This window comes from Cervus elaphus, chromosome 11, assembly GCF_910594005.1.
Source record: "Cervus elaphus chromosome 11, mCerEla1.1, whole genome shotgun sequence".
Taxonomy (NCBI): Eukaryota; Metazoa; Chordata; class Mammalia; order Artiodactyla; family Cervidae; genus Cervus; species Cervus elaphus.
Window position 1 is genome coordinate 34889731 of NC_057825.1, and position 26926 is coordinate 34916656.

A 26926-nucleotide genomic window follows, 5' to 3' on the forward strand; every position below is an offset into this window, starting at 1 on the left:
TAAAAATAAAAGCATTTCTTTTTAATTGGAAAATTCTCTAATAGTTTTCTGTTTCAGAAAAGTTCTTTCAGGAGTTTTAAAAAAATATGATCAAGCAGAAGCCCAAGAAGAGAGGCTTTCATGGAAGAGGAACCTGAAACTGGGAAACATGTTATTAGTTAAATAGGTTCCTTAGGATCTCCTCGGTCATGTTGTTTCAGGTTGACTGCAGCTTACTCAGCTGAAAGGCCCTCTTATAATTAGTTTATGTAGTAAAAATATCCAAGTGGAACAGAGGTCACTATAGTTAGTAAGTAGCCTGTTTCTAGTCTCCATTAAGGTTTTAGTTTTCTTGTGATATGATAAAAACTCTTATTGAGCCTGTGTCACAAAAAAATATTGAGAAGTTCTATGAAATTATGTAAATTTGAAGTTTATTAGAATTTTAATCTGTACCTATAAGGATGTTGTGTACTCTGGGATGTCCTTATTTTGTTTTACTCTTTTTCATCAATAAGAAATCACTGGTTTGCTGTTGTGGTATTTCCGAGTGTTACAGGTGACCCCGTTACATTTGACTTTGGTCTTTTTGCTTTTGGTTAGGTTATGGAAGTGAGTGGGCTTCCCTAGGTTGGGAAGATCCCCTGAAGAAGGGAATGGCAACCCACTTAAGTATTCTTGCTTGGAGAATTCCATGGATAGAGGAGCCTGGCAGGCTGCAGTCCATGGGGTCGCAAAGAGTTGACGCGACTGAGCAACTAACTTAACAAGAGAGTGAATGAACCTGTGTTTGATTAATTAAAAGTTAGAACCAATTAATAATGATTTTCAAATGGAATTTTTTTTTCAGTGCTGAATTCTCCATTAGAATCTATTTTTGCTTTTTTCCATCCTTAATTATGGTAGAGCTATTAGAACCCCTGTCTCTTTGATTCATGTAATCATTTATTTGACAAACTTTTGAGGATGTATTATATGCCAGCTACTATTCTAAATACTAGGAATGCAGCAGTGGTCAAGAGAGATGGTGTCTATTCTTATGGAGTTTACATTCTAGTCGGAATGATTTTATATTGCATTTTTATTTCTAAGGTGTAGTGTATGGTTTCAGTTTTTTAAATCAGACCAGTAGACAGGAAGTGGATTGTAGTACACCACGCTATAACCACTTTTCTAAAGCTATATCAGAAATAGAGGTGTATTATTAAAGGATAAAATATGGACTTGAATACTTTGAAGGATAGAAAAGAAATCAAATGAAATGTATGTGAGAGCAGCTTGTAAACATTTTCAGTTATGCTTGTTCATTGAGAGAAAGGTTATGGCGTAAAGGTTATGGCATAGGAAATGAGGGCTTTGTGTCGTTTATTCGTCCCCTTGGTTAGTTGTTGCAACTTACTACCAAATTCAGAAAACTCAGTAACTCAAAAAAGGTGAACATGCATTTAAGATTGTCTTCATTGTAGTTCTCTATGTTAGACTACAGGAAAATTATAGCCTTTGTGTCTCTATTTATCCTTGCTATGGTGCCAAGTAGAAATTTACTCAAAAGTTAAGCACCTGGAAATTCTCCTTTCTTGGCAGCAAGTTTATACCATGTTACCAATGCATTAGAGTTAAAACGGACAGTCTCCAGAGGCACACTTTTCACTTCTGCTTACTTACTTGGCTAGGTATTTAACATGTTGAACGGAAAAAATTAATAACCTGTTAGATTGTTTAGAGTTGCTATATTATAGTGATCTTAAAAGGCAAAAATGTTTGATTTGTTTCATAAAACACCTGGCAAAATCTTTTTAGTCTTCATAATTTTACTGAAAGTGCTGAATGTTTAGTATATGTATTACCCTAAAAGTATACAAGTGACATTCATTATAGAAAAAACAAGTGCTAGGTGAAACAAAGAAAATTGAAATCATGTATAAGTCTGTGGCTGTGAGAATAACTAATGAGAACAGTTTTAGATTTGTTCTGTTTGCTTGTCCGTTTTTTAGGCAAACGAAGATTTAATATTAAGTTGTGGAAGACCTTCACTGATTGTTTCAACTGTCTGCCTATAGCTGCCATTGTGGATGAGAAGATCTTCTGTTGTCATGGAGGTAGACTAGTAAATCTGCCTTATGGACTTTTCTTCTTCTTCGTTCCTTATTTAGAAAGGGCCTATGTTTATTGAGGTGCTGTGGGAAAACAAAGCAGTGCTTGTTTGAAAACTCAAGTGATTAAAACTGTTTTAAACATAGCCAAAACATCTTTTAATAACTAGAAATTTGTGGTTATTTATACATAATGAAAATGCAGATTTAGTATTTGTCTTTAAATAATTTCATATATGAGGAGGATGACCAGAGTTTTGTTTGAAAAAAATGTCTTTCCTTTGCCTCAGTTTTGACAGAAAAATATCAGTGAAAATGCGAGGATCATGACTATTTTCCTGTCTCTATTAAATGCCTTTCATCAGAATCCACATATAATTGAGTTTAATATTCTCACATGCCAAGAGTTCTAGGTTTTATGTACTGCTTTAGTACTGCTTTAGTCCTAAAAGTAATAATAGAATGATAAACATATGACAGTTTATTTGAAAAACTAACATGTGTCTAGCAGTTGGCTGGATACTGTGAAAATATATAGTTAGTGTATGATCTGGCTATCTTGATTTTAAAACCTGTTGATAAAACATATTTTCAAACCAGATAATTGAGTAATGAAAGGAATTTATGTCCGGGTACTTGCTGACAGTAATTATAATGAAAAATCAGGAAAGGAGAGAATTGTTGGGCAGACATTTGTGAAAGCTTGGGTTTTGGCGATGAAAAGGACGTGAGAGTCTTCCAGTTGAAGGACTGTGTGAGGGCTGGCCCAACTAGAATGTCAAATACATATTGGAGAATGATGGGATCAGATTTTGGAGATGTGAGCACTGGGCAAAGGAGTTTGTTGAATGGTTTAATAACCACATTGGGTTTTTGCAAAGGGAGATAATTTAATAAAAATAGTTTTTCATCAGTGTGCAGGAAGAATTAAGGTAGAAAAATGCTAAAAGATAGATGCATGTGTCTTAGCCTGAGGTAATAAGTTGTTTATTTTTAGATAGAACATAATTTACTATGTTAGTTGAAACATTGTACAGTAAACACTAGACATTTAGGAAATGTTTATGATTAAGTGGTAAGAAGAAGTGGCCAAACTTCTTAGTAGGAAGGACTAGAATTGAGTGCCTTCCTGTGAAGGGCAAGGAGTGATTGGAAAGAAAGAAAAGTGGTAGGATTTTTTCCTTGAAAAATCTTCTTAAATGAAAAGGAGTTTTATTTCTCTGGTAGGGAAAAATAGGGAAGACCTAATCAAAATGTCCTTTTATGTCAAGGTGGGATTCTATTTAATAACCCAGTGTTTTAAAGATAACATTGAAAGGAATGCTTGAAAGTATCTTTAATTTCACATAGTGAATCTACTTTGATTAAATGCTTTTTATTTGGAGTGAAAATTTTTTAGATATCAGTACTGTGAGTCTTGTTTTCATTTATAGGACTGTCCCCAGACCTGCAATCTATGGAGCAGATACGGAGAATTATGAGACCCACTGATGTCCCTGATACAGGTTAAGTATATAGAGAAGTTTAATCTTTTTTGTGTGTGTGTGGTCACACCATGCAGCATGTAAAATCTTAGTTCACCAACCAGGGATCAAACCTGTGCCCCCTACATTGGGAGCACCTGGGAAGTCCGTTAATCAATTTTTAATGTAAAATGTTGGCATATTTGAATTTTCTTATATTTAATGAACGTAGGACTGTATTGTGTAATAAATAGAGCTTTGTTTTAGTAGTCAATAAGCTAACTACAGATTACTTGGAATAATACAAAATATTTCACTCTCCACTAATTCCCCATAGTACAGAAGTTTTAGATTTTATTATAACTGTAATATGGTTCTGTGAAACTTATGTTTTGCCTAAGATCTTGCTGTTTTTTGCTCCATGTACTAAAGCATACTGAGCACATAATGATATCACTCAGAATGCTACTCATGACTAAACATCAACCATATAAACAGTTGTACAGATCCTCTTTTATCAGTAAGCCACTGACATATTGCAGTACATTGTCTCCTAACAGAGTAACACTGTTTTTGTGTTGATTATTTTTAAAAAATGCATTTTTCCAGATTTTGATTGTAATTTAGAATATATTTGACTAATAGAAGCTAGTACTTAAGTAATAATAGAGTATTTATTTAAAATAAGGTACAATACAAATTCAAGTGATTACATCTTGAGAGTTCCTGTTGATGGTATAGTTCAGTTTCAAAGGCATAAATCAGTTTCAAAGATCGCATGTTAGATTTCTCTTTCCATTTTAATGGGAAGTTTTTGAGATGCCATGAAATGGCCATTTGGAGCTTTCATATTGTCTGTCATATTTAGACATTTATTTTCTAAATTAATATTGTTGAAACAATAGCCTAATGATTATAATACTTATTCATTAGGGCTTGGACTATAAACATTAAACCTTGACTCTCAGATTCTTGTCTTGATTCCGTTAAGGTTGAAGAACTCCACATTGTTGTTGCTAATGGTTATTTGATTTTGTATGCATCCAGGCTGTTGCATTTTCCAGGTAGTCCTGAAAGCCAACTACATTCTAGTTATTTTGTCATATAAAAATTATAAATAGTATCTTAACCTCGTCACTGCTGCTTTTGTGGAAACAGACTGGGAACTATGAGCATTACAGAGCTGCGTGTGTATTTAAAGAATCAGCTTCTGATTCTTTAGAAACCCGAAAGAGCTTGTAAATTGAGACCATCCTAGTGGATTTATTATACTGGTGGGTTTCTTATGACAGGAGCTTAGGAAATGATGGTAGAAATTAAGTACATTGCCACCATTTGTACAGTATGTTTCAGATACTTCCCCTACCAAGATAAGCTATGTTGTGATTCAAAATGAAGATCTCCTTTTGTTATAAGCTGTATTAGTATATGGATTATTGAAAAAAATCTTTGACTCCAACTCATTCTAAAACAGTCTTCCCTTAGCATTTATTCATTGTACTTGAAGCTTAACCATTTCCTACTTCTAGGTTAATTCTTAACCCTTTCAGGAGATCTACTATTTTAATCTCTTGTTTTGACAATACCTTTCCAATACTTACTGCTCATTCCTTCTCTGCTTGCGTATTAAATGTTTGATTTCTCAGAGTAGATTTATTGGTCTTCTTGATATTCCCAAGATGGTCTCAGTCCCTCCTAAGATTTATACTACCATTAGAATGATGAAGATGTTGTTGTCGCTAAATCACGTCCAACTCTTTTCGACCTGATGAACTGCAGTATGCCAGGCTTCCCTGTCCTTCACTATCTCCTGGAGTTTCAGTTCAGTTGCTCAGTTGTGTCTGATTCTGTGACTCCATGTACTGTAGCATGCCAGGCCTCCCTGTCCATCACCAACTCCTGGAGTTTACTCAGACTCATGTCCATTGAGTCAGTGATGTCATCGAACCATTTCATCCTCTGTCATGCCCTTCTCCTCCTGCCTTCAATTTTTCCCAGCATCAGGGTCTTTTCAAATGAGTCAGTTCTTTGCATCAGGTGGCCAAACTATTGGAGCTTCAGCTTTAGCATCAGTCTTTCCAGTGAATATTCAGGACTGATCTCCTTTAGGATGGACTGGTTAGATCTCCTTGCAGTCCACAGGACTCTCAAGAGTCTTCTCCAACACCACAGTTCAGAGGCATCAATTCTTCGACACTCAGCTTTCTTATAAGTCCAACTCTCACATCCATACATGACTACTGGAAAAACCGTAGCTTTCACTAGACAGACCTTTGCTGGCAAAGTAATGTCTCTGCTTTTTAATATGCGTCTAGGTTGATCATAGCTTTTCTTCCTAGGAGCAAGCATCTTTTAATTTCATGGCTGCAGTCACCATCTGCAGTGATTTTGGAGCCCTAAAAAATAAAGTCAGCCACTGTTTCCCCATCTGTTTGCTGTGAGGTAATGGGACCGGATGCCATGATCTTGGTTTTCTGAATGTTGAGTTTTAAGCCAAGTTTTTCACTCTTCTCTTTCACTTTCATCAAGAGGTTCTTTAGTTCTTCACTTTCTGCCATAAGGGTGGTATTATCTGCATATCTGAGGTTATTGATATTTCTCCCGGCAATCTTGATTCCAGCTTGTGTTCATCCTCATCCGTCCCAGAGTTTCTCATGATGTACTCTGCATATAAGTTAAATAAGCAGGGTGACAATACACAGCCTTGATGTACTCCTTCCCCTATTTGGAACCTGTCTGTTATTCCATGTCCAGTTCTAACTGTTGCTTCCTGACCTGCATACAGATTTCTTAAGAGGCAGGTCAGATGGTCTGGTATTCTCCTGTCTTTAAGAATTTTCCAGAGTTTGTTGTGGTCCACACAGACTTTGGCATAGTCAATAAAGCAGAAGTAGATGTTTTTCTGGAACTCTCTTGCTTTTTCGATGATCCAGCAGATGTTGGCAATTTGATCTCTTGTTCCTCTGCCTTTTCTAAATTCATCTTGAACATCTGCAAGTTCAAGATTCACGTACTATTGAATCCTGGCTTGGAGAATTTTGAACATTGCTGTGCTAATTAATGTGTGAGATGAGTGCAACTGTGCAGTAGTTTGAACATTCTTTGGCATTGCCTTTCTTTGGGATTGGAATGAAAACTGACCTTTTCAGTACTCTGGCCACTGCTGAGTTTTCCAAATTTGCTGGCATATTGAGTGCAGCACTTTGACGGCATCGTATTTTAGGATTTGAAAGAGCTCAACTGGAATTCCATCACCTCCACTAGCTTTGTTTGTAGTGATGCTTCCTCAGGCCCACTTGACTTCATATTCCAGGAGTTTGCTCATACTCAATGTCCATTGATTCAGTGATGCCTTCCAACCACCTCATCTGCTGTCACTAATATTTAAATATTTTTAGCTCTATTTTTTTTTTAAGCCTGAAACATTACTATAAAGTCAAGGATTTGATCTGATTTTGTTCCTCCATACCCTATTTAAATCTTCCAGGCTTTTGTAGAAAATGTTTTCTTCCCTCAAATCAAATTGATTTCTTCCCTCAAATCAAGTGTAGTTACAATGAAATCTCAGTTGGATTCACAGAATTAGACAAACTGATTCAGAGGTTTATATATAGAAGAACAAAGGATTAAAAGTAACCAAGACAGTCCTGAAGAAAATTATTGAGTGGGTATAGGCCTACTAAATGGAAAGATTTATTTAAAAGCTCTAGTTTATTGATGTCTCAGTGATAAAGTAGATTAATGGAATAGATTATAGCACCAGAAGCAGGATCGGTAGCTCTGTGAGGAAAGGATGAAATTATTCAGGAAATGCTGCTGAGTCAATTGGTATCCATACAGAGAGACTATAGACAAAAGATGAAGAGCCTTTTCCAATATCATGTTTAGAGCATTCCGTTCATATATTTCTTACCTGTTTCAAGGGCTGGGGAGTACTACCTTAAGCCAGGCAACATTGTATGTGTGGTTACTTTAACAAAAAATGGCTAAGTTTTATAGGCTGGGATACTAGGGGCAATGATTGGCAGTATTTATTGAAAGGTAGAAGGACAGGAGAAGAACTGTGATGTAGCTATACTTTACTTTATAAATTCTGTCTTTTCATTGCTGTGTTTTTATCGTTTAAAGGTTTGCTCTGTGATTTGCTGTGGTCTGACCCAGATAAGGATGTGCAAGGGTGGGGAGAAAATGATCGCGGTGTTTCCTTCACTTTTGGAGCTGATGTAGTCAGTAAATTTCTGAATCGTCATGATTTAGACTTGATTTGTCGAGCTCATCAGGTATGAGATACAAAACTTTTCGGATGTTTTGGTATTTATTAACTTCATCCAGGTCTATGTCTTTTTGCTTGTTTGTTTTTGGGGTTTTTTTTTTTTTTTTTTTTTGAGAAAATTGAGATCTAAGAAAGCTAATTATAAAAATAAAAAAAAAAAATAAAAAAAAGAAAGCTAATTATTACAAGGAAAACAGAAGAGTTACTTAAATCCTATACTTTGATTTCACAATTAATAACCTAATGATTAGTTAACTCTTTCTTACCCTCTAAGAGGAAAGATGTCAAAGGAATATATTTTTGTAGTGTATGGCAATACTAACAAATTGTTCAATGCTTGTCTGCAACCTTCTAGAAATATTTGATCCCATTTTAATATGATAGTTACATATTATAGATAACAAATACATTGTGTGGGTTTTTATAAGAACAAACCACACTCTAAAAAGACATTTTTTAAATCATTGGGAAGATTTGATTATAGACTGTGTGTTAGATACCAAGGAGTCATCGTTAATTGATTTAGCTGCGATGAATTGTATTGTTACGTAAGAACGATGTCCATATTTTTCAGAAATGCATGCTCAAGTATGTAGTGATAAGATGTTTTGTTTTAAAATACATCAGAAAAAGGAGCAGGAGATAGATGAAATAAATGTAGAAAAGTCTGTCTTGGTATTTAATTGAATCAGGGTGGTAAGTAAATATCCAGTCCTCATGCTGTCTAGAACATAACTGATTTGAAATACACTGAAAAGCATTTTTAAAAATCTTTTTTAGCTGCTCTTACATATTTTAAATTTGTAAATATTTAAAGATTCCTTGTTTATTAAGGTAAACTTTATTGAGTTATTTATATGCTATATATACTTACATAGTTTTTTTCTGCAGCTTTGTGCCCCATAAACCTTGACTGCTTCACACATCTCTTTATGTGATCCTATGTGATAACACAGATGACAGGCTTCTCATTTTCTATACATGTTGTATATCACATGCCCTTTTTTCTGTTAAAATTTTCTAGTTCAATTGAATGAAGTCATATCCCCAAATTCTTTGCTTTTGGCAAAGTTGTCTTTTAATCAGTGAGCATTGTGTTTATATGAGATTTGTTGTGTTGTTCAGTCACTGAATTGTGTCCAGCTCTGTGACCCCGCGGACTGCAGCACACCAGACTCCTCTGTCCTCCACTGTCTCCCAGAGTTTGCTCAGATTCATGTCCATTTAGTTGGTGATGCTATCTAACCATCTCATCCTTTGCTTCTCTCTTTTGCCTTCAATCTTCCCAGCATAAGTCTTTTCCAGTGAGTCAGCTCCTTGCATCAAGTGGCCAAAAGTATTGGATGCTGAAGCTCCAATAAAGGAGCTTCTAAGGAATATTCAGGGTTGATTCCTTTAAGATTGACTGGTTTGATCTTCCAGTCAGGGGACTCTCAAGAGTCTTCTCTAGTACCACAATTCCAAAGCATCAATTCTGCAGCGCTCAGCCTTCTCTGCTTTTTGATATTCTATCTAGGTTTGTCATCACTTTCCTTCCAAGGAGCAAGTGTCTTAACTTCATGGCTGCAGTGATTTTGGAGAAAATAAAATCTGTCACTGCTTCTACTTTTTCCCCTCCTATTTCCCGTGCAGTGATGGATGCCATGGTCATTTTTTAGACACCTCCAAATCCTGTTCTGCTTATTTTCAAGCCTCTTACCTCTAAAATTAAGAGACTTATGATGGGAAACAACACAAAGTTTCCTTTAAAAAAAAAAAAAAAAAAAACCTGTTCTTTTGGTAAATATGTGAATAAATAAACATATGAACAAGCAAACTAAGAACTAAAAGGACGTATTGAATGCCAGGCAGTATGCTGAGCTGGAGTCAATAAGATGGCCAAGGTCTTAACAGAAAAGGTTAATACCTAAATTTTACCATGAAGTAATAACAACAGGAACATGTGCCTGATACCTAGGTAGGAATTATATAAAAATGTAGATGGTTGTGGAAGTGCTTTCTCCAAGTATTATAGGATAATTTTGCTTAATCATAGTATACATAAAAGACTTCAAAATATATTTTTACCTGTTCTGTAAATAAATAGAAAATATTTACATGTCATTGCCTACCTCTCAAAGTTGTAGATCTGAGAAACATAAATTGTTTAATTCACTGAGGAATTGACAACAGGTTCTAGAAATCATCTTAAATCATTAAGGGAAAGAGTTATACACATAAAAATCTATAGGCAGCTAATTTGTAGTAGCACGATCTATGTAAATTAAGCTCAGCTTAGTAAAGTTTTCAATGTTTGTAATACTAATAGGAAATTAGAAAGTAGATGAAGAAAAATGTTCATAACATAATCTTTTATTATCTGATTATTGTTCATTGAATTAAGGATTTTATATTTGGACCATAATGTCATCATCTAAGAAGTATTTGGTATCTCAGCTCCCTTTAGACACTGTTCCTATTAGCATATGGAGAATGGTAGTAGAACACTTGAAATGGTATTTTTAAACTTCAGTAATCATAAATTTATTTCATTTAAGCTAAAGTCTTGTCTTTATAGAAAAGGAAAGCCAATTTTAATGTTCTCAGGTAAGTTTAAGAATAAAAATCAGGCTTCCCAAACCAAATAAGGGTTTGTATTTTTTCAAGTCTTTGTCACATTCATCTTAATTAGTACTGATGGCTGAAAATTTTAAAAGATACATAAATGTTTTTTCCTTTTGACTTTTTCACTGCCAGGTTGTGGAAGATGGATATGAATTCTTTGCTAAGCGACAATTGGTAACCCTGTTTTCAGCCCCAAATTATTGTGGCGAGTTTGATAATGCTGGTGGAATGATGAGTGTGGATGAAACTTTGATGTGTTCGTTTCAGGTATGCTATATGTGTGCTTTGGTTTGTTTCTTCTTTTTTGTTCTCTTTTTAAATATAAATTTTTAACAACTGGAAATCTTTTTAATTGAAGTATAGTTGATTTAGAATATTGAATTAGTTTCTGGTGTACAGCAAAGTGTTACATACATATTCTTTTTTATATTCTTTTCCATTGTGATTTGTACAGTATATTGAATAGAGTTCCTTGTGCTGTACAGTAGGAACTTGTTATTTATTTAATTTATATATAGTAGTTTGTATCCCAAACTCCTAATTTATCCCTCCCCTACTCTTTTTCCCCTTTGGTAACTATAAGTTAACATATAGAAATCTAATTTAAAACTACTGTCAGAAGAATTTTCTTTCAGATTTTTGTTCTTTCCTTGAGCAAGTGTAGGAAAACAGTTTTATTCAGAAGTAATTATCACTGTTGGACTCCCTATAGATTTCTATTTTCCTTCACAAATACTCCAGTCTTTCAGGTATATATCTCAGAGTCTTAGGAAACCTAAGTCATGTCAGTCATTCTTGATAGCATGTGTTTAAATTGGTAAATTCCTGTATGAATCCTTAGGTAGTGGCTTCGCTACTAAAAGAATGTGAATTCAGATTTTGTTTTCTTTTGTAAGATGAATGGATGGGACAGGTGTTGAGGAGAAAGAGTTTATGAACTCTGATGAAAATGATGTAGAATATTTACCTAGAAAAACCTTCTGAATCTTAAACTATCCATTTGTGACTATAGAAACATTTACATTTTAAAAAGAGACCAGCTTTAGCATGCTACTTAATCATTCTTGATTCATGGACTAAAATAACTTTATTTTTTGTCCTTAACACACTATATTTCTCTTTAAAAATGTAAGAGGGGTTTCCATTACTATCAGCTAATACAATTGAATGCCAAATGTTTGATTTCTCATTCAGAATTTAAATGTAGTAACCAGGCCATATCCTTCAACATTTGCCATAATGGAATTGTATTAATAGTTTGTTTTGTGTGTGTGTGTGTGTGTGTGTGTGTGTGTTTTCCCCGTATAACCAAAGTATTGCTGGGGATGTGGAGAAGTTGGAACCTTATATATTGATAGTGGGAATGGAAAATGGTGCAGCCACTTTGGAAAATAGTTTGTCAGTTCCTGAAAAAGTTAAACGTAAAGTTTCTATATGACCCAGCATTTCCGCTCCTAGGTATATACCTAAAAGAATTGAAAACAGTACTCAAATACATGTATATATACATATTAATAGGAACATTATTTATAATAACCAAAGGTAGAAACAACCCAGATGTTCATTAGCTAAAGAATGAATAAACAAAATGTGGAGTATCTGTAAAATGGCATATTATTTGGCAATTAAAAGTAATAAAGTACACATACACGCTACATTAAAATCATTATCTCAGTGAAAGAAGCCAGTCACAATAGCACAAATTGTCTGGTTTCATTTATTTAAAATAGCCAGAAAAGACAGTTCAATAGAGGAAAGTAAAGTAGTGATTGCTTAAAGTTGAACGGGGTTAGGGCAGTCAATAATGGAAATAGAGTGAGTGAGTGCTTTTGGGAACAAGGTTTCTTCTTGGAGAGTGACAAACATGTTCTAGTGTTAGATTATACCAGTGGTTTCATAGTTGTAAATATGTTAAAAATTGTTGTCTTTCTACATTTTAAATGGTGAACTTTATGATACATAATAAATATAGCTTTTTTTAAAATGAAAGATCTGTATACACATAATAAATGAAGATTGAAGAATGTGTGACTAATTACCCTCTAAATAAGTAGGAGAACCTGAGTCTTTTGACTTAGTGTTTTTTCCTCATCACAGAGATACACTAGTTTGATTTTTTATACTTAGATCTAAGGATTGAATAGTTGATGGGTTTTGTGTACTTGAGCTTTTGTCACTAAATTGTCAATGAAATGACCAATAATAGTAATACTCAGATATTCAGACATTTGTACTTTTTATTTATTTTTTGATACTTTTTAAATGTGAGAAATGATTGTAAAACTTTGCTGTTTTTTTCCTACAATTTTATAATTGATGTCAAATTTATCGAGAAGCCTACTATGTAACAAAAATTTCCTTAAACTTATTGTACTTGAAAAAGGTAACATTGTTATTAAATTATTTACTTTAAGATATTGAAACCATCTGAAAAGAAAGCTAAGTACCAATATGGTGGACTGAATTCAGGACGTCCTGTCACTCCACCTCGAACAGCTAATCCACCGAAGAAAAGGTGAAGAAAGGAACTCTGTAAAGAAACCATCAGATTTGTTAAGGACATACTTCATAATCTTTAAGTGTGCACTGTAAAACCATCCAGCCATTTGACACCCTTTATGATGTCACACCTTTAACTTAAGGAGACGGGTAAAGGATCTTAAATTTTTTTCTAATAGAAAGATGTGCTACACTGTATTGTAATAAGTATACTCTGTTATAATATTCAACAAAGTTAAATCCAAATTCAGAATTACCCATTAAAGTTACATCTTCACGTATCACAGTTTTTAAAGCTGAAAAGCATCCCAGTTAAACTAGATGTGATAGTTAAACCAGACGAAAGCATGATGATCCATCTGTGTAATGTGGTTTTAGTGTTGCTTGGTTGTTTAATTATTTTGGGCTTGTTTTGTTTTTGTTTGTTTGTTTTTGCTGAAATAATGGCAAATTCTTTAAATTTTTTCCCCAAACATTTTAAAAAGTGCAATGTGGGAAGATTTTTGAAGACATTCATCAACTATTAATTTTCCATTGCTTATTTACTTATGTACCTGTTTGATCTTACTAAGAAAACTTATGCCTCATTACAGTAAAAAGGAATTTAGAGATATTTTTAAAAATATGCAAACTGTCCAATTGAGTGATTTAATCAGTTTGGGCAACCGTTACAGCTGATAGTGAATATTTTGCTTCATACAGAAATTGCCACTGATTTGAGTTTGTGCACTCTAATTTTAACTTATTGATGCTCTATTGTGCAGTAGCATTTCATTTAACTTTAAGATAAGGCTCATTTAGTATACCCAACTAGTTGGTAATGTGATTATGTGGTATCTTGGCTTTAGGTTTTAATTCGCACGAAACACCTTTTTGGCATGCTTAACTTTCTGGTAACACCCTCACCTGCATTGGTTTTGTTTTTTGGGGTTTTTTTTTTTGTTCTTGTTTTTTTTTTTAGATCCACAGAACATGAGAATCCTTTTTTGACAAGCCTTGGAAAGCTGACACTATTTTTTCTCCCTCTGTACGAAGGATGTATTTATATGAATGCTGGTCAGTGGGACATTTGTCAACCATGGGTATTGGGTGCTTGACTGTCTAATATTGCCATGTGAATGTTGTATACGATTGTAAGGCTTATGTCACTAAAGATTTTTATTCTGATTTTTCATGATCAAAATTCATATGATATTGTATAGACATGCTTTGTAGTGAACTATAGTAGCAATAATTTCTGTACATGATCAAGGGTTTATTGCAGCATTTCTTTTCCTGTTCTCTTTTTTTTAAGGGTAGTATTAACAAATGACAGGAGTAGAAGAGTCAACATAAAGATTTTAGGAGAACTTACAAGATACTGATTTGTAATTCTTTGGGTGCAACACTTTTGGATGTGATTCTAAAAGCTATTATTGAGCATTGTCAAATTTGTAAGCTTCATAGGGATGGACATCATATTTATAAATGCCCTCCTATAAGTGCTACCATAGATGTGAAATTCTTGACCTTAATATCGTCTTGAAAATGTAAATTGAGAATTCTATTAACTTACATCTTAAGAATTGGCGTATTGTATTACTGCAGGAGATTTGATTTTTAGCACAGTGCAAAGTTCTATCAAATGCATATGTCTTTTTTTTTTTCTAATTCCATTTTGTTTTAAAGCACATTTTAAATGTAGTTTTCTCATTAGTAAAAGTTGTCTAATTGATATGAAGCCTGACTGGTTATTTTAGTCCTTTTTTTTCCTTTACAGCAAAACATTTAAACACATTTTATTCAAATAGATTTTTGATATCTTCTATGCTGAATTGTTTCTATTTAAAAATTGTTCATATACTGCTTATGATATATTAGGTCAAACAGGCTTTTATCTAATGTGATTTAAATATCTTTCCAACTGAAGAGTAAGTTGAACAATTTTTAATAGAATTTTAGATGTACTCTTGGTAGTCACAGTGTGGGGTCTAGAAAAATAAGCCTTTGTGAGGAAGCAGGGCAGTCTTTTATTAATTTTAGTATTAGTCAAAACACATTAATTTGAATCCTGTATACTGAGTTTTTATAATAATTTAGTCAGGTTAATACTGAATAGTCACTAATGAAGCAAATTAATATTGGTCATTGAATTTGAAGAAGGAAAATTTATCACATTTTAAAATTATTCAGTCTTCAAACCACTTTTAACAGCTTCTTTTCATATACTGTGTTCATTACAAATATTATTTGCTTGGTAACACTGTTACTTGAAATAAATAAAACTTTGTTTCTTAGGAGAAGAGTATTTAAAATTCTAGCGTCACTAATTTCTATTGTTATTCCCTGTAATTAATTTATGTCATTTTTCCTCTCTGAATTTTAATGATTTTCTGTATTCAAATTTATCTTTATTCTAAATGTCATGACATTCAAAGTCACTGAACACACTAGATAACTGAGATAATGTGATGGATCACATGGATTATGTTGGTCAGTTTCTGTTCTTGAATGGAAAGAATCAACTACAAATATTTGAAGCTTTAGCATTCACTATTTTAACTTTGCTTAGGGACCGTTTTAATCTTGATCAGCAAGACTGGTTTGTTCAAAATGCTGGGTCAAAATACCTGCAAGCAGAATTTTAAAGTTTAAAAAAAATGACTAATTGGAAGTATGAGCGGTTATAGGCCTTTTTAAAAAATTCATCTGAGGGAAAACCGGGAGCATCTTGAGATGTCTCTTAAGAATATGTAAAACTATATTATTAATATAGTGAGCCCAAGAACTTAAATATATCTCCATTTATAAGTTCAGATACATTCCTTTTTGTCTTTGGCAACTGTAACTTTTGAACCAATAAAACACCAAAATTTTTTTCTTTCACATTCTAAAAATGTGTTTAGGAAAATAGGCAGGCTTACTCTACTCTTGCTACCATGACTTAATCCACATCTTCTGTTCCTTGTAAATCCATCCATGAATAAAAACTGTGCCTGAAAAGATACTTAACAGCCTCACTGTACCAGTTGCCTGACATAGAAATACTGTGTCCCTCTTTGTTAATAGAGTTTAGGGTTTTATAACTTCCCTAAACAGCTAAAAAGTGGTTAAAAGGAGTGTAAAGTGATAGCATACCTTGCAAAGTGAACAGTAGTTAAGTAAGACATAAGTTGATTCCATGTAAGTACATACTTTAAAATTTTATTATCTTGATTCTCTTTATAATGTTTCAACAAAAGTGAAATTTAGATGCAATGTAGAAATTTTGATCTCTTGTTCAAGTTTTACCTATACATTTGAATGCCAGAATTTCTAAATAAATCCATTGATCAGAAAAAAATTTTAAGTCAAAACTTACTTTCTTTAGCTACCACCTCTTCTTACATTGGTTGACTTATTAAATCATAAAATTGTTTAATTTCTCATTGTTTCTTTCTTTACAGGTGGTCAGTGTTTTATTAAACCTTATTTTTACATTGTTTTTAGTTGCTTAGTCATGTTCAGCTGTGACCCCCAAGGACTCTAGCGCTCCAGGCTCCTCTGTCCATGGGATTTTCCAGGCAAGAATATTGGAGTGGGGTGCAATTTCCTTCTCCAGGGGATGTCCCCCACCGGGGATTGAAGGTGGATTCTTTACTGTCTGAGCCACCAGGGAAACACTTATTTTTTATTCTACTTTATTCTTAAGTAGCCATAGATCTTTGCTTTTTTCCTCTTAGGGATCTTTGCCAATTAATGTTACAAAATCTTACTTGTAACACACGTTATTTGGGGTATCAGTAGTGTGGAAGCTTATAAGTGTGTTGTGTGGTCTGTGTTGTACATATGTGAAACAAAGTGATAATAAACTTCCCGAAGCTCATAGACTCAGCATTTCTTTGATACTATGTACAAAAAGGTGGGAACCTAAGGTCTCTCCCTAGAGGCTTTCTGTTAAGCCTGGCCTGAGCTCACCAAGTAAGATAATGCATTAATTTTTGCAGCTTTCTAAAGCTGAGTAATTCAGTGGATGTACAGGCCAAAAAATCTTCTGAGAGGGCAGTGAGACTACAACTAAGCATCTGAAATTATCATATTATTATACTAATTATAATTATTACTAGTTATTAAAATAGTGTGCCTTTTAGTATACTAATTTATAGTCTTACCATGTATAAACAGGGAGTTTTGACAAAGTCACAAAGACGTAATATAGAGCAACAATAAAGAAGTAGTCCAGAGAAGTCCTTACTATATGTAACAAGTTTAATTGGAATAACTTGTTATATGTAACAATAATCAAATAATAATAGATCTTCTAATATATTTCTTGGGGGGAAAAGAGCAGAGGAAACGAAACTGGGGTGGTGTTGATATAAGGCTACACTCCAATATGTAATTCTCAAACTGATACTGGCACCGTTTGAAAATGCTTTCACTCACCAACAGGTTATTAACAAACTGACACCTATCCTACCATTCTTGGGCAAACACGAACTCTGTCTCTATAGCTTTCAGTATAGTAAGGATTCCTGAAAAGGCAGGTGTGAGGGGTGGAGTCACCTTAAGCATATTCTGGTAGAACTCAGGAAATTACTCAGTACTTCAGAAAAACTTATGTGAGGCCCAGGGCCCCATTCTTAGCACATGTATCTGTTACACAGTATATGCCTTAAGTTTGAGAAACAAATCCCCGTCTAACAAGATAATTGCCCTCAGGTTTTGTAGCCCATCTTAGTTGGGGCTTGGTCATGCCACTGAAAATCAAATTATCTGCTGTACAGATCGATTAGTATGTTGGGTATTCCTACAAAAAGTTCTTTTTGGTCCTTAGAAGCCTTTGGGTCTGATATGATATGATATGAAGTCACTCAGTTGTATCCGACTCTTTGCGACCCCGTGGACTGTAGCCCACCAGGCTCCTCTGTCCATGGGATTCTTCAGGCAAGAATATTGGAGTGGATTGCCATTTCCTCAGTCTAATTGTATGTGACTAGAATATAAACGCATATGGACCAGAGATTTTTGTCTCTTGTTTGCTGATGTGTCTACAGCTCCTATATGCCTGGCACATAGTACGGATGCAGATGTTGGTTTAATGAATGACAAATGAGTTTCAAAAATTACTGGTTTTGTTTTGACACTTTGATCTTTTGGAGAAATTAGTCAAAAATAGTTCCAGTTTTTATCCTCATCTAACTGCTTTTTCTGTCTTAGAAGAATGCTGGAATAGTCTCAGGAGAAAATTGATTTGGGTCTGTATGGCAAAAATAGTCTGTTGTCAGAACTATAATCCTTATTTGGTAAAACATTGGTAAATAATGAGAAGTCAATGTTCAGTTGGTTGAAGGAACATTTCTCAGCTAGTTGCTGACAGGCACATTGTGGAGGTTGTCTCTTGTTCAGTATCAAACTTTTCAATATCTTTATGGTTACTTTCTTGCCTCCCCTTTGCTGCATTTTATTTAGGTTTTATTCTATTGACCTTAAAGTCATCTTTGTTGTGAGCCACTTCAAACATTTTTAGGAAGGTGATGTAGTTTGTGTGACACTTTGTCTTTCAAAAGTCAACCTAGTAAATGAACACTTAAAACTTAACACTTAAAACCAGGAATCAAAACTTGAAAGTGAACAGGCTGTTGGCTCAATTTAACAAATAAGGATTATGTCATAAGTAGAAGCTAGAATGAGGAGAAATAAAAATAGATATTTTCATTACTGGACAAAAAAGTGAGGTACAGTGGAGAAAACTGGAGAGAAGTTTTCTCTTTGATTACTGCTCAATGCTAATACTTCTGAAGAGTTTTTAACCTCTACCATATAAAAGAGCAATTAGCCATACTTGGTCATAGTACAAAATTCCAGGAAGCGAATTTTGCCCACCTTGAATCAGTGGCTGGACCTTGAGATTAATCTTTGTCATACAAAGTCTGAAAACATGACGGTAAGATGTTGACAAATGGAAACTCTTACATAAAATTAGTACATACAGCTCCTTGGCAAATGAATTTAGTTAAGCATTGATAATCTTGCTTAGTTGAAAATGTGCATACTCTAAAAGCCAACAGTTTCACTTTAAAGCATTTATAGAAAAACTCCATGTGTGCCCTGTGGGGCATACATATATAAACAGAAGTAGTGTTCAAAATATTTGACTTTAATACATGTGCACTGATCAGTCAACCAACCAACTAATCAGAGCCTGTGTAAGCTATAAATAACTTAAGTGGCCTTACAGACAGCACACCAGAAAACCAGGTCTGTGTATGGGAATACTCATATCAGTCATAGCAAAAAATAACCCAAATGACTTGACAGGAGCATTGATTCATTACAGTATATTTATAGAACAATCCTATACAGAATGAAAATGATTCACTGTCATGCATTAGCATGTCTAAGTCTTAAAAGTATGGAGAATAAAGAGAATGTTAAGTTTTCAAACAAGATTTATGCTTGGGAATATGGTAAATCTAAAAAAAATGGAATGGGGGAATTCCCTGGCAGTCCAGTGGTTAGGCTTTTAGAGCCCCTGGGAGGAGGAGGGGTATGGAGTGGGAAAAACAGAAGTCACCTCTTCAGGGAAGTAAGGGGGGGGAGGAGGAGTATACAGAATCTCAACAGTATTATGTTCTATTCCTTGGGTCTTAGGTTTCATGCCTTTTTTGGTGGGTAGTGGTTTCTTGAGTGTTTATACTTGGCTTGCATATAACTAATATTTTTGTACATATCAAATATTTCATTTTTTAAACTTGTATGCAATCCCATTTATGTAAAAGATGCCTGGATTTTGATTTAAAATGGGAGATGTCCAGTTCTACCTTTCACTTAAACACTGTGGAGCCACTGTAAAACCTTAACTGGCCTGATTTCAATTTTGTTGTCTTAGGGAAAAGGCCCAAGGAAAGGGAGTGAGATGAGTGAATGGCCGGTTAGTGGAGCAATCAAAACACATTTATAGATGGGCTTTTATGGGCTCCCTTTATGGCACCTCAAAATTGTAACGTCAAAGATCATTGATCATGGGTCACCATAACAAATATAATGAAAATATTTGAAATACTGCAAGAATTACCAAAATGTGACAGAGACATAATGTGAGAAAATGCTGCTGGAAAACCTGTGCTAACAGACTGGCACAGGTCTGTTAGGGTTGTCACAAACCTTCAATCTGTAAAAAAGAAAATGTAATATCTGCAAAGCAGCATGCCTGTAGTAGACATTCAGTGTTCAGTAAACATTCTGTACCCAAGGCTGGAAACTAGTAATCACAGTAAACCCTGATACCTTGGGGAAAAAAGAACCACCAGAGAAAGCAGGATGAGGCTTCAAGCAGTGTTTTTTCAAGAGAATCAGTATTTTAAGGTTTTCACAGCCAATTTGTTTCTTGGTTCATTCGAGAAAATGTCCAAGAAGCTTAAAATGAAAAATGAGTTCCCAGATTGTATCCTCTTACATGTAGGTGGTTTTTGCCATCCTCTAACTGGGTGAGAGCCCAAGAAAGAAGGGAACTAAATAATCGTTCTTCAGAGTTGCTGACTGAGGAACTAATTGCTAGGAAGTACCATAAATAGGGGGCTTTCCAGGCTGCTCAGTAATAAAGAATCTGCCTGCAGGAGATCCGGTTTCCATCCCTGGGTAGGGAAGATCCCCTGGAGTAGCAAATGGCAACTGACTCCAGTATTCTTGCCTGGAGAATACCATGGATAGAAGAGCCTGGCAGGCTACACAGTCCATGGAGTCACAAAGAGTTGGACAGGACTGAGCTTGCATGCACCACAAAGTAGGCAAGGCCAAATTCCTTTTTAAGTGTACATGAAATTAGCAGTGGCTGACTTTATTTTAAGGGGCTCCAAAATCACTGCAGATAGTGACTGCAGCCATGAAATTAAAAGACGCTTCCTCCTTGGAAGGAAAGTTATGACCAACCTAGACAGTATATTACAAAGCAGAGACATTACTTTGCCAGTAAAGGTCTGTCTAGTGAAAGCTACGGTTTTTCCAGTAGTCATGTATGGATGTGAGAGTTGGACTATAAGAAAGCTGAGTGTTGAAGAATTGATGCTTCTGAACTGTGGTGTTGGAGAAGACTCTTGAGAGTCCCTTGGACTGCAAGGAGATCCAACCAGTCCATCCTAAAGGAGATCAGTCCTGAATATTCCTTGGAAGGACTGATACTGAAGCTGAAACTCCAATACTTTGGCCACCTGATGCAAAGAGTCGACTCATTGGAAAAGACCCTGATGCTGGGAAAGATTGAAGAAGAGCGCAACAGATGATGCGATTGTTGGATGGCATCACCGACTCAATGGACATGAACTTGGGCAAATTCTGGGAGATAGGGACAGGGAAGCCTGGTGTGCTACAGTCCATGGGGTCGCAAAGAGTCAAGACACGACTTCGCGACTGAATAGCAACAACAGTGGTGGTAACTGAAAAATCTAGAAGCAATGCAAATATCAAAACGATTTAAATTTGGCCCATCCATTCTGGAGTAGTATGCAGTCATTCAAAAGACTTAGAAGACTGCAGCAACGTGATATATCAAAGGGGTGAAGAAGCAGGTTATAAATTAGAAGGGAAGAAGAAAAGCTGTCAGGGACAAAATTAAATGCTATGAAGAATCCTTTTACTTATTCATTGAACAAACATTAAGCACCTTACATCCTAGGCACCAGGCCAAAGGCTAGAATGCCGCCAAAACGAAAAGGTTCCTGTAGAAGTTAGAACAAGAGATTTAATAGGATAGAAGAACATTACCCCTTCTCACAGTGAGCCACAGTATTCATACATTTTTCAGTTTAAGTTGCCTTTTCCTCTGTTTCTGTAATTATTTTAACGTAGCAGCAATTTATACTGCTGCAAAGTTCCTCTCTGATTCTTCGTCCTCCCGCTATTGATGTCTCCGTTTTTCGCGTACCTGCCAGTGTATATACTTGGTGCGGTGGGGCAGTATTTCCGACACAGCGGTGCCTCTCCGTCTCGCTGGAGGGAAGATAAATGGCTCTAATCCAGGCCTGACTTTGGTATGTGCCCAGGGGAAAGGGGTTGAGTTAGAAGGCAAGAAGAGGCCTGGTAAGGTCCCGCCTTTTTACCAGGCCCTTTCGGGGAGGGGAACAAGAAAAGGTAACGGTAAAAGGTCGGCAGGCGTCGCGCGCAGCCTCGGGCTAGCCCCGCCTCAAGGGGCGGGCTCCGGGCGCTGATTGGCCTGCGTCTGCTTCGCTCGGGTTGGCGGGAGGTCTCGGGGCCGGCGGTGCCGCGGTGGAGCGAGCTGCGAGTAACCGTCTGAGGCGTAGGGCGTCTGGGAAAGGCTGGCCGCCGGTCCGGCCTTTGCTCACCCGCCTCAGGTTTCCGCAGGTACCCTCCGCTCGCTCTTCGGCTTCGGGCCTCGCCGGCGACTCTACAGTTTTGGTTGTGCCTGGCCCCTCCGCCCCCTCTTGCCTCCAACCCCGCCGGCCTAAATGTGTGAGGCTATGGCGGCGGCGTCTCGACCCCTTCCTCACACACTTCCGCCCTTGAGTTTCTTCAGGTGCCGGTGGGTAGGTGGAGGCGTCGCGGTAGGACTGCGCAGAGCCGGGAGGAGCGGGGTGGAGGACGACAGTGTAGTAGAGAGAGGAGGCAGGGCGCGCCCCTCGGCCGTGTTTGTTGGTGTTTGCCGCACTTTGCTCACCAGCTCAGCTGGTTGTGCTCACTCGTCGGCGGGGGAGAGGACAAAGGAGACCAAGGCTCGTCCCCAAGGGCTCGCCGTGCCCTCTCCTCAGCGGGCGCTGGCCCCTTCGGAAAGGAAGGCCTTTAGGAAAGAGCTCGCGCCTCCGCGCAGCCGGCCCGTCTTTATACAGCTGAGCGCGGGATAGCAGTGTTTTTAATTCATCCTGCCTCTTGTATCCCATTAAACGCATCTTTTTTTTCCAGGAGCATCTGCACCAGAATCCTGAGACCTGAGTTGCTGTATCTCAGGGCTATGCCCTTAGCCCATTTATCAAATTTACAAATGTCCTTTCCTAACATTTGCAGTACGACTGTAGGCCAGCTAGCTTCAGTTAAAAAAAAAATTTTTTTTAAACTTTAGAAGTAATTGAAAGCCTGTCTATTTACAAACTTTATTCTATATCATAAACACATTAAAATATACCTATGGTGCCTGTTACCAGTGAAATTTTAACATTTAAATTACGTTTATTAGTTGAGGTGAAATTTGGTTATCTGTCATATTGGGACTCTTCAAAGATACTCTTCTGTAAAAAAGATACAATAATAGTGCTGCCATAGGTTGAGTTTTTGCCAAACATTCAGCACTGTGCATTATTCATATGGTTCCTTTCCTCATTAACCCTCCAAAATATGTATTATAACAATACCTGATAATAGGTAACTTTAAATGAATACTTACTATGTACCAGCTTCTAAAAAAAAAAAGTGCTTTTATTATTTCAATATCACAAGCGAGAAAAGAGAGACTCCAAGAAGTTAAATAACCTAAGATCATATCACTGGAGAGAATCAGGTCTTAATCCAGGTCTCTTGTCCAGTATTTTAACATTTATTCTCAGCCAGTTCTGTCCCTTTGCCTTCATTCATACTTTAAAATCCTGTCCTATAATATGGAGATTCCTTTAAATATTAGGAATAAACCACCATATGACCCAGCAATCCCTTTCCTAGACATACCCTGAGTGAATGAAGTAGCTCAGTCGCTTCCAACTCTTTGCAACCTGGTGGACTGTAGCCTACCAGGCTCCTCCCTCCATGGGATTCTCCAGGCAAGAATACTGCAGTGGGTTGCCATTTCCTTCTCTAGGGTATCTTCCCAACCCAGGGATCGAACCTGCATTGCAGGCAGACGCTTTAACCACTGGGCCACCAGGGAAGCCTGAGGAAACCAAAATTGAAATAGACACATGTACCCTAGTGTTCATTTACAATAGCTAGAACATGGAAGTAACCTAAATGTCCATTGACAGATGAATGGATAAAGAAGTTGTGGTACATATATGTAAGGGAATATTACTCAGCCATAAAGAGGAATACATTTGAGTCAGTTCTAATGAGGTGGATGAACCTAGAGCTTATTATACAGAATGAAGTAAGTTGGAAAGAGAAAGATAAATATCATATACTAATGCATATATGGAATCTAGAAAGTGGGACCAAAGAATTTATTTGCAGGGCAGCACTGGAGAAGCAGACATAGAGAACAGACTTACAGACACAAAGGAGAGGAGAGGGTGAGATGTATAGAGAGAGTAACATGGAAACTTACATTATCATATGTAAAATAGCCAAAGGGAATTTGCTGTCTGTCTCAGGAAACTGAAACAGGGCCTCTGTATCAACCTAGTGGGATAGGATGGGGAGGGAGATGGGAGAGAAGTTCAAGAGGGAGGGGATATATGTGTACCTATGGCTGATTCATGTTGAGGTTTGACAGAAAACAAAATTCTGTAAAGTAACTATCCTTCAATTATAATATTTAAAAAAGAATTATAAAAAAATTATCCTCTGTCTTAAAAAGAACTCTCATTTGACTATTGCCATTCTCTTAGTATGTCTAAATGAAGCAAAAATAGAAGTTACCTAAAGTTGGAATTTGACCAAAAATGTATGACTGATAACTTCTCTCCTTAAGTTCCTTCTCCATAACTCTCTTGCCAGTGTTTGCTTATTAATCTCAATGAATCTCTATTGGGGAATTTCCTCCTGTTTCTGTTTTCTCAATTTTTATATGAAGCAGAATAATGTAAAATGTGATCATTATTTTTTTGATAGAAAATTTGCATTCTGTTTCACCATATATCCCAGGTTGTTTTAATAAAGCAACACTATTTTAAGTTACTTAACATTAAGTAAAAGTGACATCCTGGGAGAAGTGCCACAGTTATTCTATTTTCTGGCACATCTATCCCCCACTCCCTAAGCCTAGCCCTCACACCCCAATGTGAGAAGCATGACTAGTTTTTTTCCATCTAGATTGTAAGGCTGCTCTTTCTTTGGGGGAGAAAAAAAGATACAGATGAGGATCTAGGAAGAAAGAGGAGTGGAGAGGAGGGAAGCAAAGTAGAGGAGAAGGAATTATATATAAAAGTAATTGAATATAATTTACTCTGCCTAGTTCTTCATAATCTAACCCTGTGCTGTCTAATATGGGTAGCTACTAGCCATATGCGCTTATTAAACAGTTGAAATGTGGCAGGTGCAACTGAAGAATTTTTACTTTACAATTAAATATTGAAGGAATATAAAATATTTTTCCCTTACCTCCAGATCATTGTTTTGGCAAGACTATATTTCACTCATTGTTGCAAATTTTAGCATTCAAAATTGAGATATAAGTATAATACACACCAGATTTCAAAGACTTAGTATAAAAGAAGAATATAAAATGTCTTATTAGTTTTTATATTGATTACATGCCAAAATTATATTTTGGATATACTCAGTTACATGAAGTATATTTGTAAAATTAAATTGACTTGCTTATTTGTGCTTTTTAAATGTGGCTTTAGAAATACAAAGTTATATATGTGGCTCACTTTATATTGGACAATTCTGATCTAGCCTCACTATATCCAATTTTATTTTCCATTCCTTCCTTCAGCAGGGAAGTTTCTGAGGATCAGGAAGGAGAATCTGTACCTAACTCACTGAACATCGAGGGAGGCACGACTGCCTGGGTACCTGTGAGTTATGGATTCAGAGATTCTCATTAGGGTCTTAAAGTAGTTTGCTGCTTTGGCTATTCATAATCCCATTTCCTATTACCCTATAAATACTTTAATCATAAAAGTAATACTAGTAATTATGTGAACTAATTACCATCAAAATAATAGTGATTATGCATATCATTAAATATTGGTGGATTAACTTTCAATTTTTATTAGTCTATAGCAGTTTACATTCATATCACTGGTAATCAGCCACACAAATAGCATAGTCATACACTGACAACTTTAGAAATTAAAGTGATCAATTTATGAGAATCCCGCAATGCATGCATTTCTTTGCTAGAATTGTTTTTAACTTTTCAAAAGTATCAATAAACATTTGTTGAATCAGTGAGTTTTATAACATATCCATGAATTAACCAGTTAGGAAATGTTTGTGTGTATGTGAGATTGCTTTTTAACATAATAATGATATTGATAATAACTTAGTTCTCAAAACAGTTTGCCTTATTCTATAAAATATTTGAGATGACAATAATCGTATGATAAAATTATGTCAATACAAGCAGAATAAAAATTATCAGGAAAAAAGAATACCACAAATAGGTTATAAACTCAGCACAGTTTCTATAATTAACTTTAAAATTTGGTTTTTAGTTCCCTAGTAGTCAAAGCAAAATAGTTTGCAGTAACTTATTATTGGGGAATAGAGGCATACTAGACCCAAAAGAAACATAGCTTTTCTTGACATGAACAAGAGTGTGATAAATAACTATGTGTTTTATTTTTAACAGGAATCGTGGGAAACCAAAATGAGACATAATCAGCTGTGTTGTGAGACACCACCTACTGTCACTGTACATGTAAAATCAGGGTCAAATAGATTGCATCAGCCTAAAAAACCCATTACCCTGAAGCGTCCTATTTTTAAAGATAGTTGGCCAGCATCTGAAAAAAATGCACATAATAGCAACAAGTCTAAACGCCCCAAAGGACCCTGTCTAGTTATACAGCGTCAGGAAATGACTGCTTTCTTTAAATTATTTGGTAGGTTTAAAATATTGTAATAGAGGTAATTATAAAGTACTTAAAAGTGAGAGAATGTAAGTTCTGTTTTATCATTTTCATGATAATCAAAAAGGATGCTGTTATTTTCTGTGTCAGATTTTCTATCTCCAACCAAATTTGTTTTTGCCTTAGTCTGTTTTTTTTTTCCCCCAGTGCTAGATTTTTGTTTTTATTACTTTTAGAGTAGAAATTCTGACTCATCTAGCTTCTAGACTACTTAATTCAAGTGTCAAATGTAAATTCTGGGCAATTCAAGATCATAGCATGAGTTTTGTTTGACCTAAAGTAAATACACATAAAGTCTCAGGTGAGCTAACTGACTCA

General features: G+C 35.8%; 2 protein-coding genes across 9 annotated transcripts in view; both read left to right on the top strand.

Moving 5' to 3' along the window:
- The window catches only part of PPP1CB (protein phosphatase 1 catalytic subunit beta), a 34415-nt gene extending 19790 nt beyond the window's left edge, over positions 1-14625 (top strand). For all 4 annotated transcript variants that reach the window (XM_043917480.1, XM_043917478.1, XM_043917477.1 and 1 more), the window contains exons 5-9: positions 1974-2078; positions 3506-3577; positions 7664-7815; positions 10545-10679; positions 12827-14625. In XM_043917480.1, coding sequence (XP_043773415.1) covers positions 1974-2078; positions 3506-3577; positions 7664-7815; positions 10545-10679; positions 12827-12931 — 569 coding nt within the window. In that variant the 3' untranslated portion in view covers positions 12932-14625. The remainder of the gene's footprint in view (positions 1-1973; positions 2079-3505; positions 3578-7663; positions 7816-10544; positions 10680-12826) is intronic.
- A 6581-nt stretch (positions 14626-21206) lies between these two features.
- The window catches only part of SPDYA (speedy/RINGO cell cycle regulator family member A), a 37911-nt gene continuing 32191 nt past the window's right edge, over positions 21207-26926 (top strand). For 2 of the 5 annotated variants that reach the window (XM_043917483.1, XM_043917484.1), the window contains exons 1-3: positions 21207-22407; positions 25468-25549; positions 26329-26581. In XM_043917483.1, coding sequence (XP_043773418.1) covers positions 22334-22407; positions 25468-25549; positions 26329-26581 — 409 coding nt within the window. In that variant the 5' untranslated portion in view covers positions 21207-22333. Of the gene's footprint in view, positions 22412-25467; positions 25550-26328; positions 26582-26926 lie in introns of all 5 variants that reach the window. The other 3 variants (XM_043917485.1, XM_043917486.1, XM_043917487.1) reach the window with 3 other exon arrangements.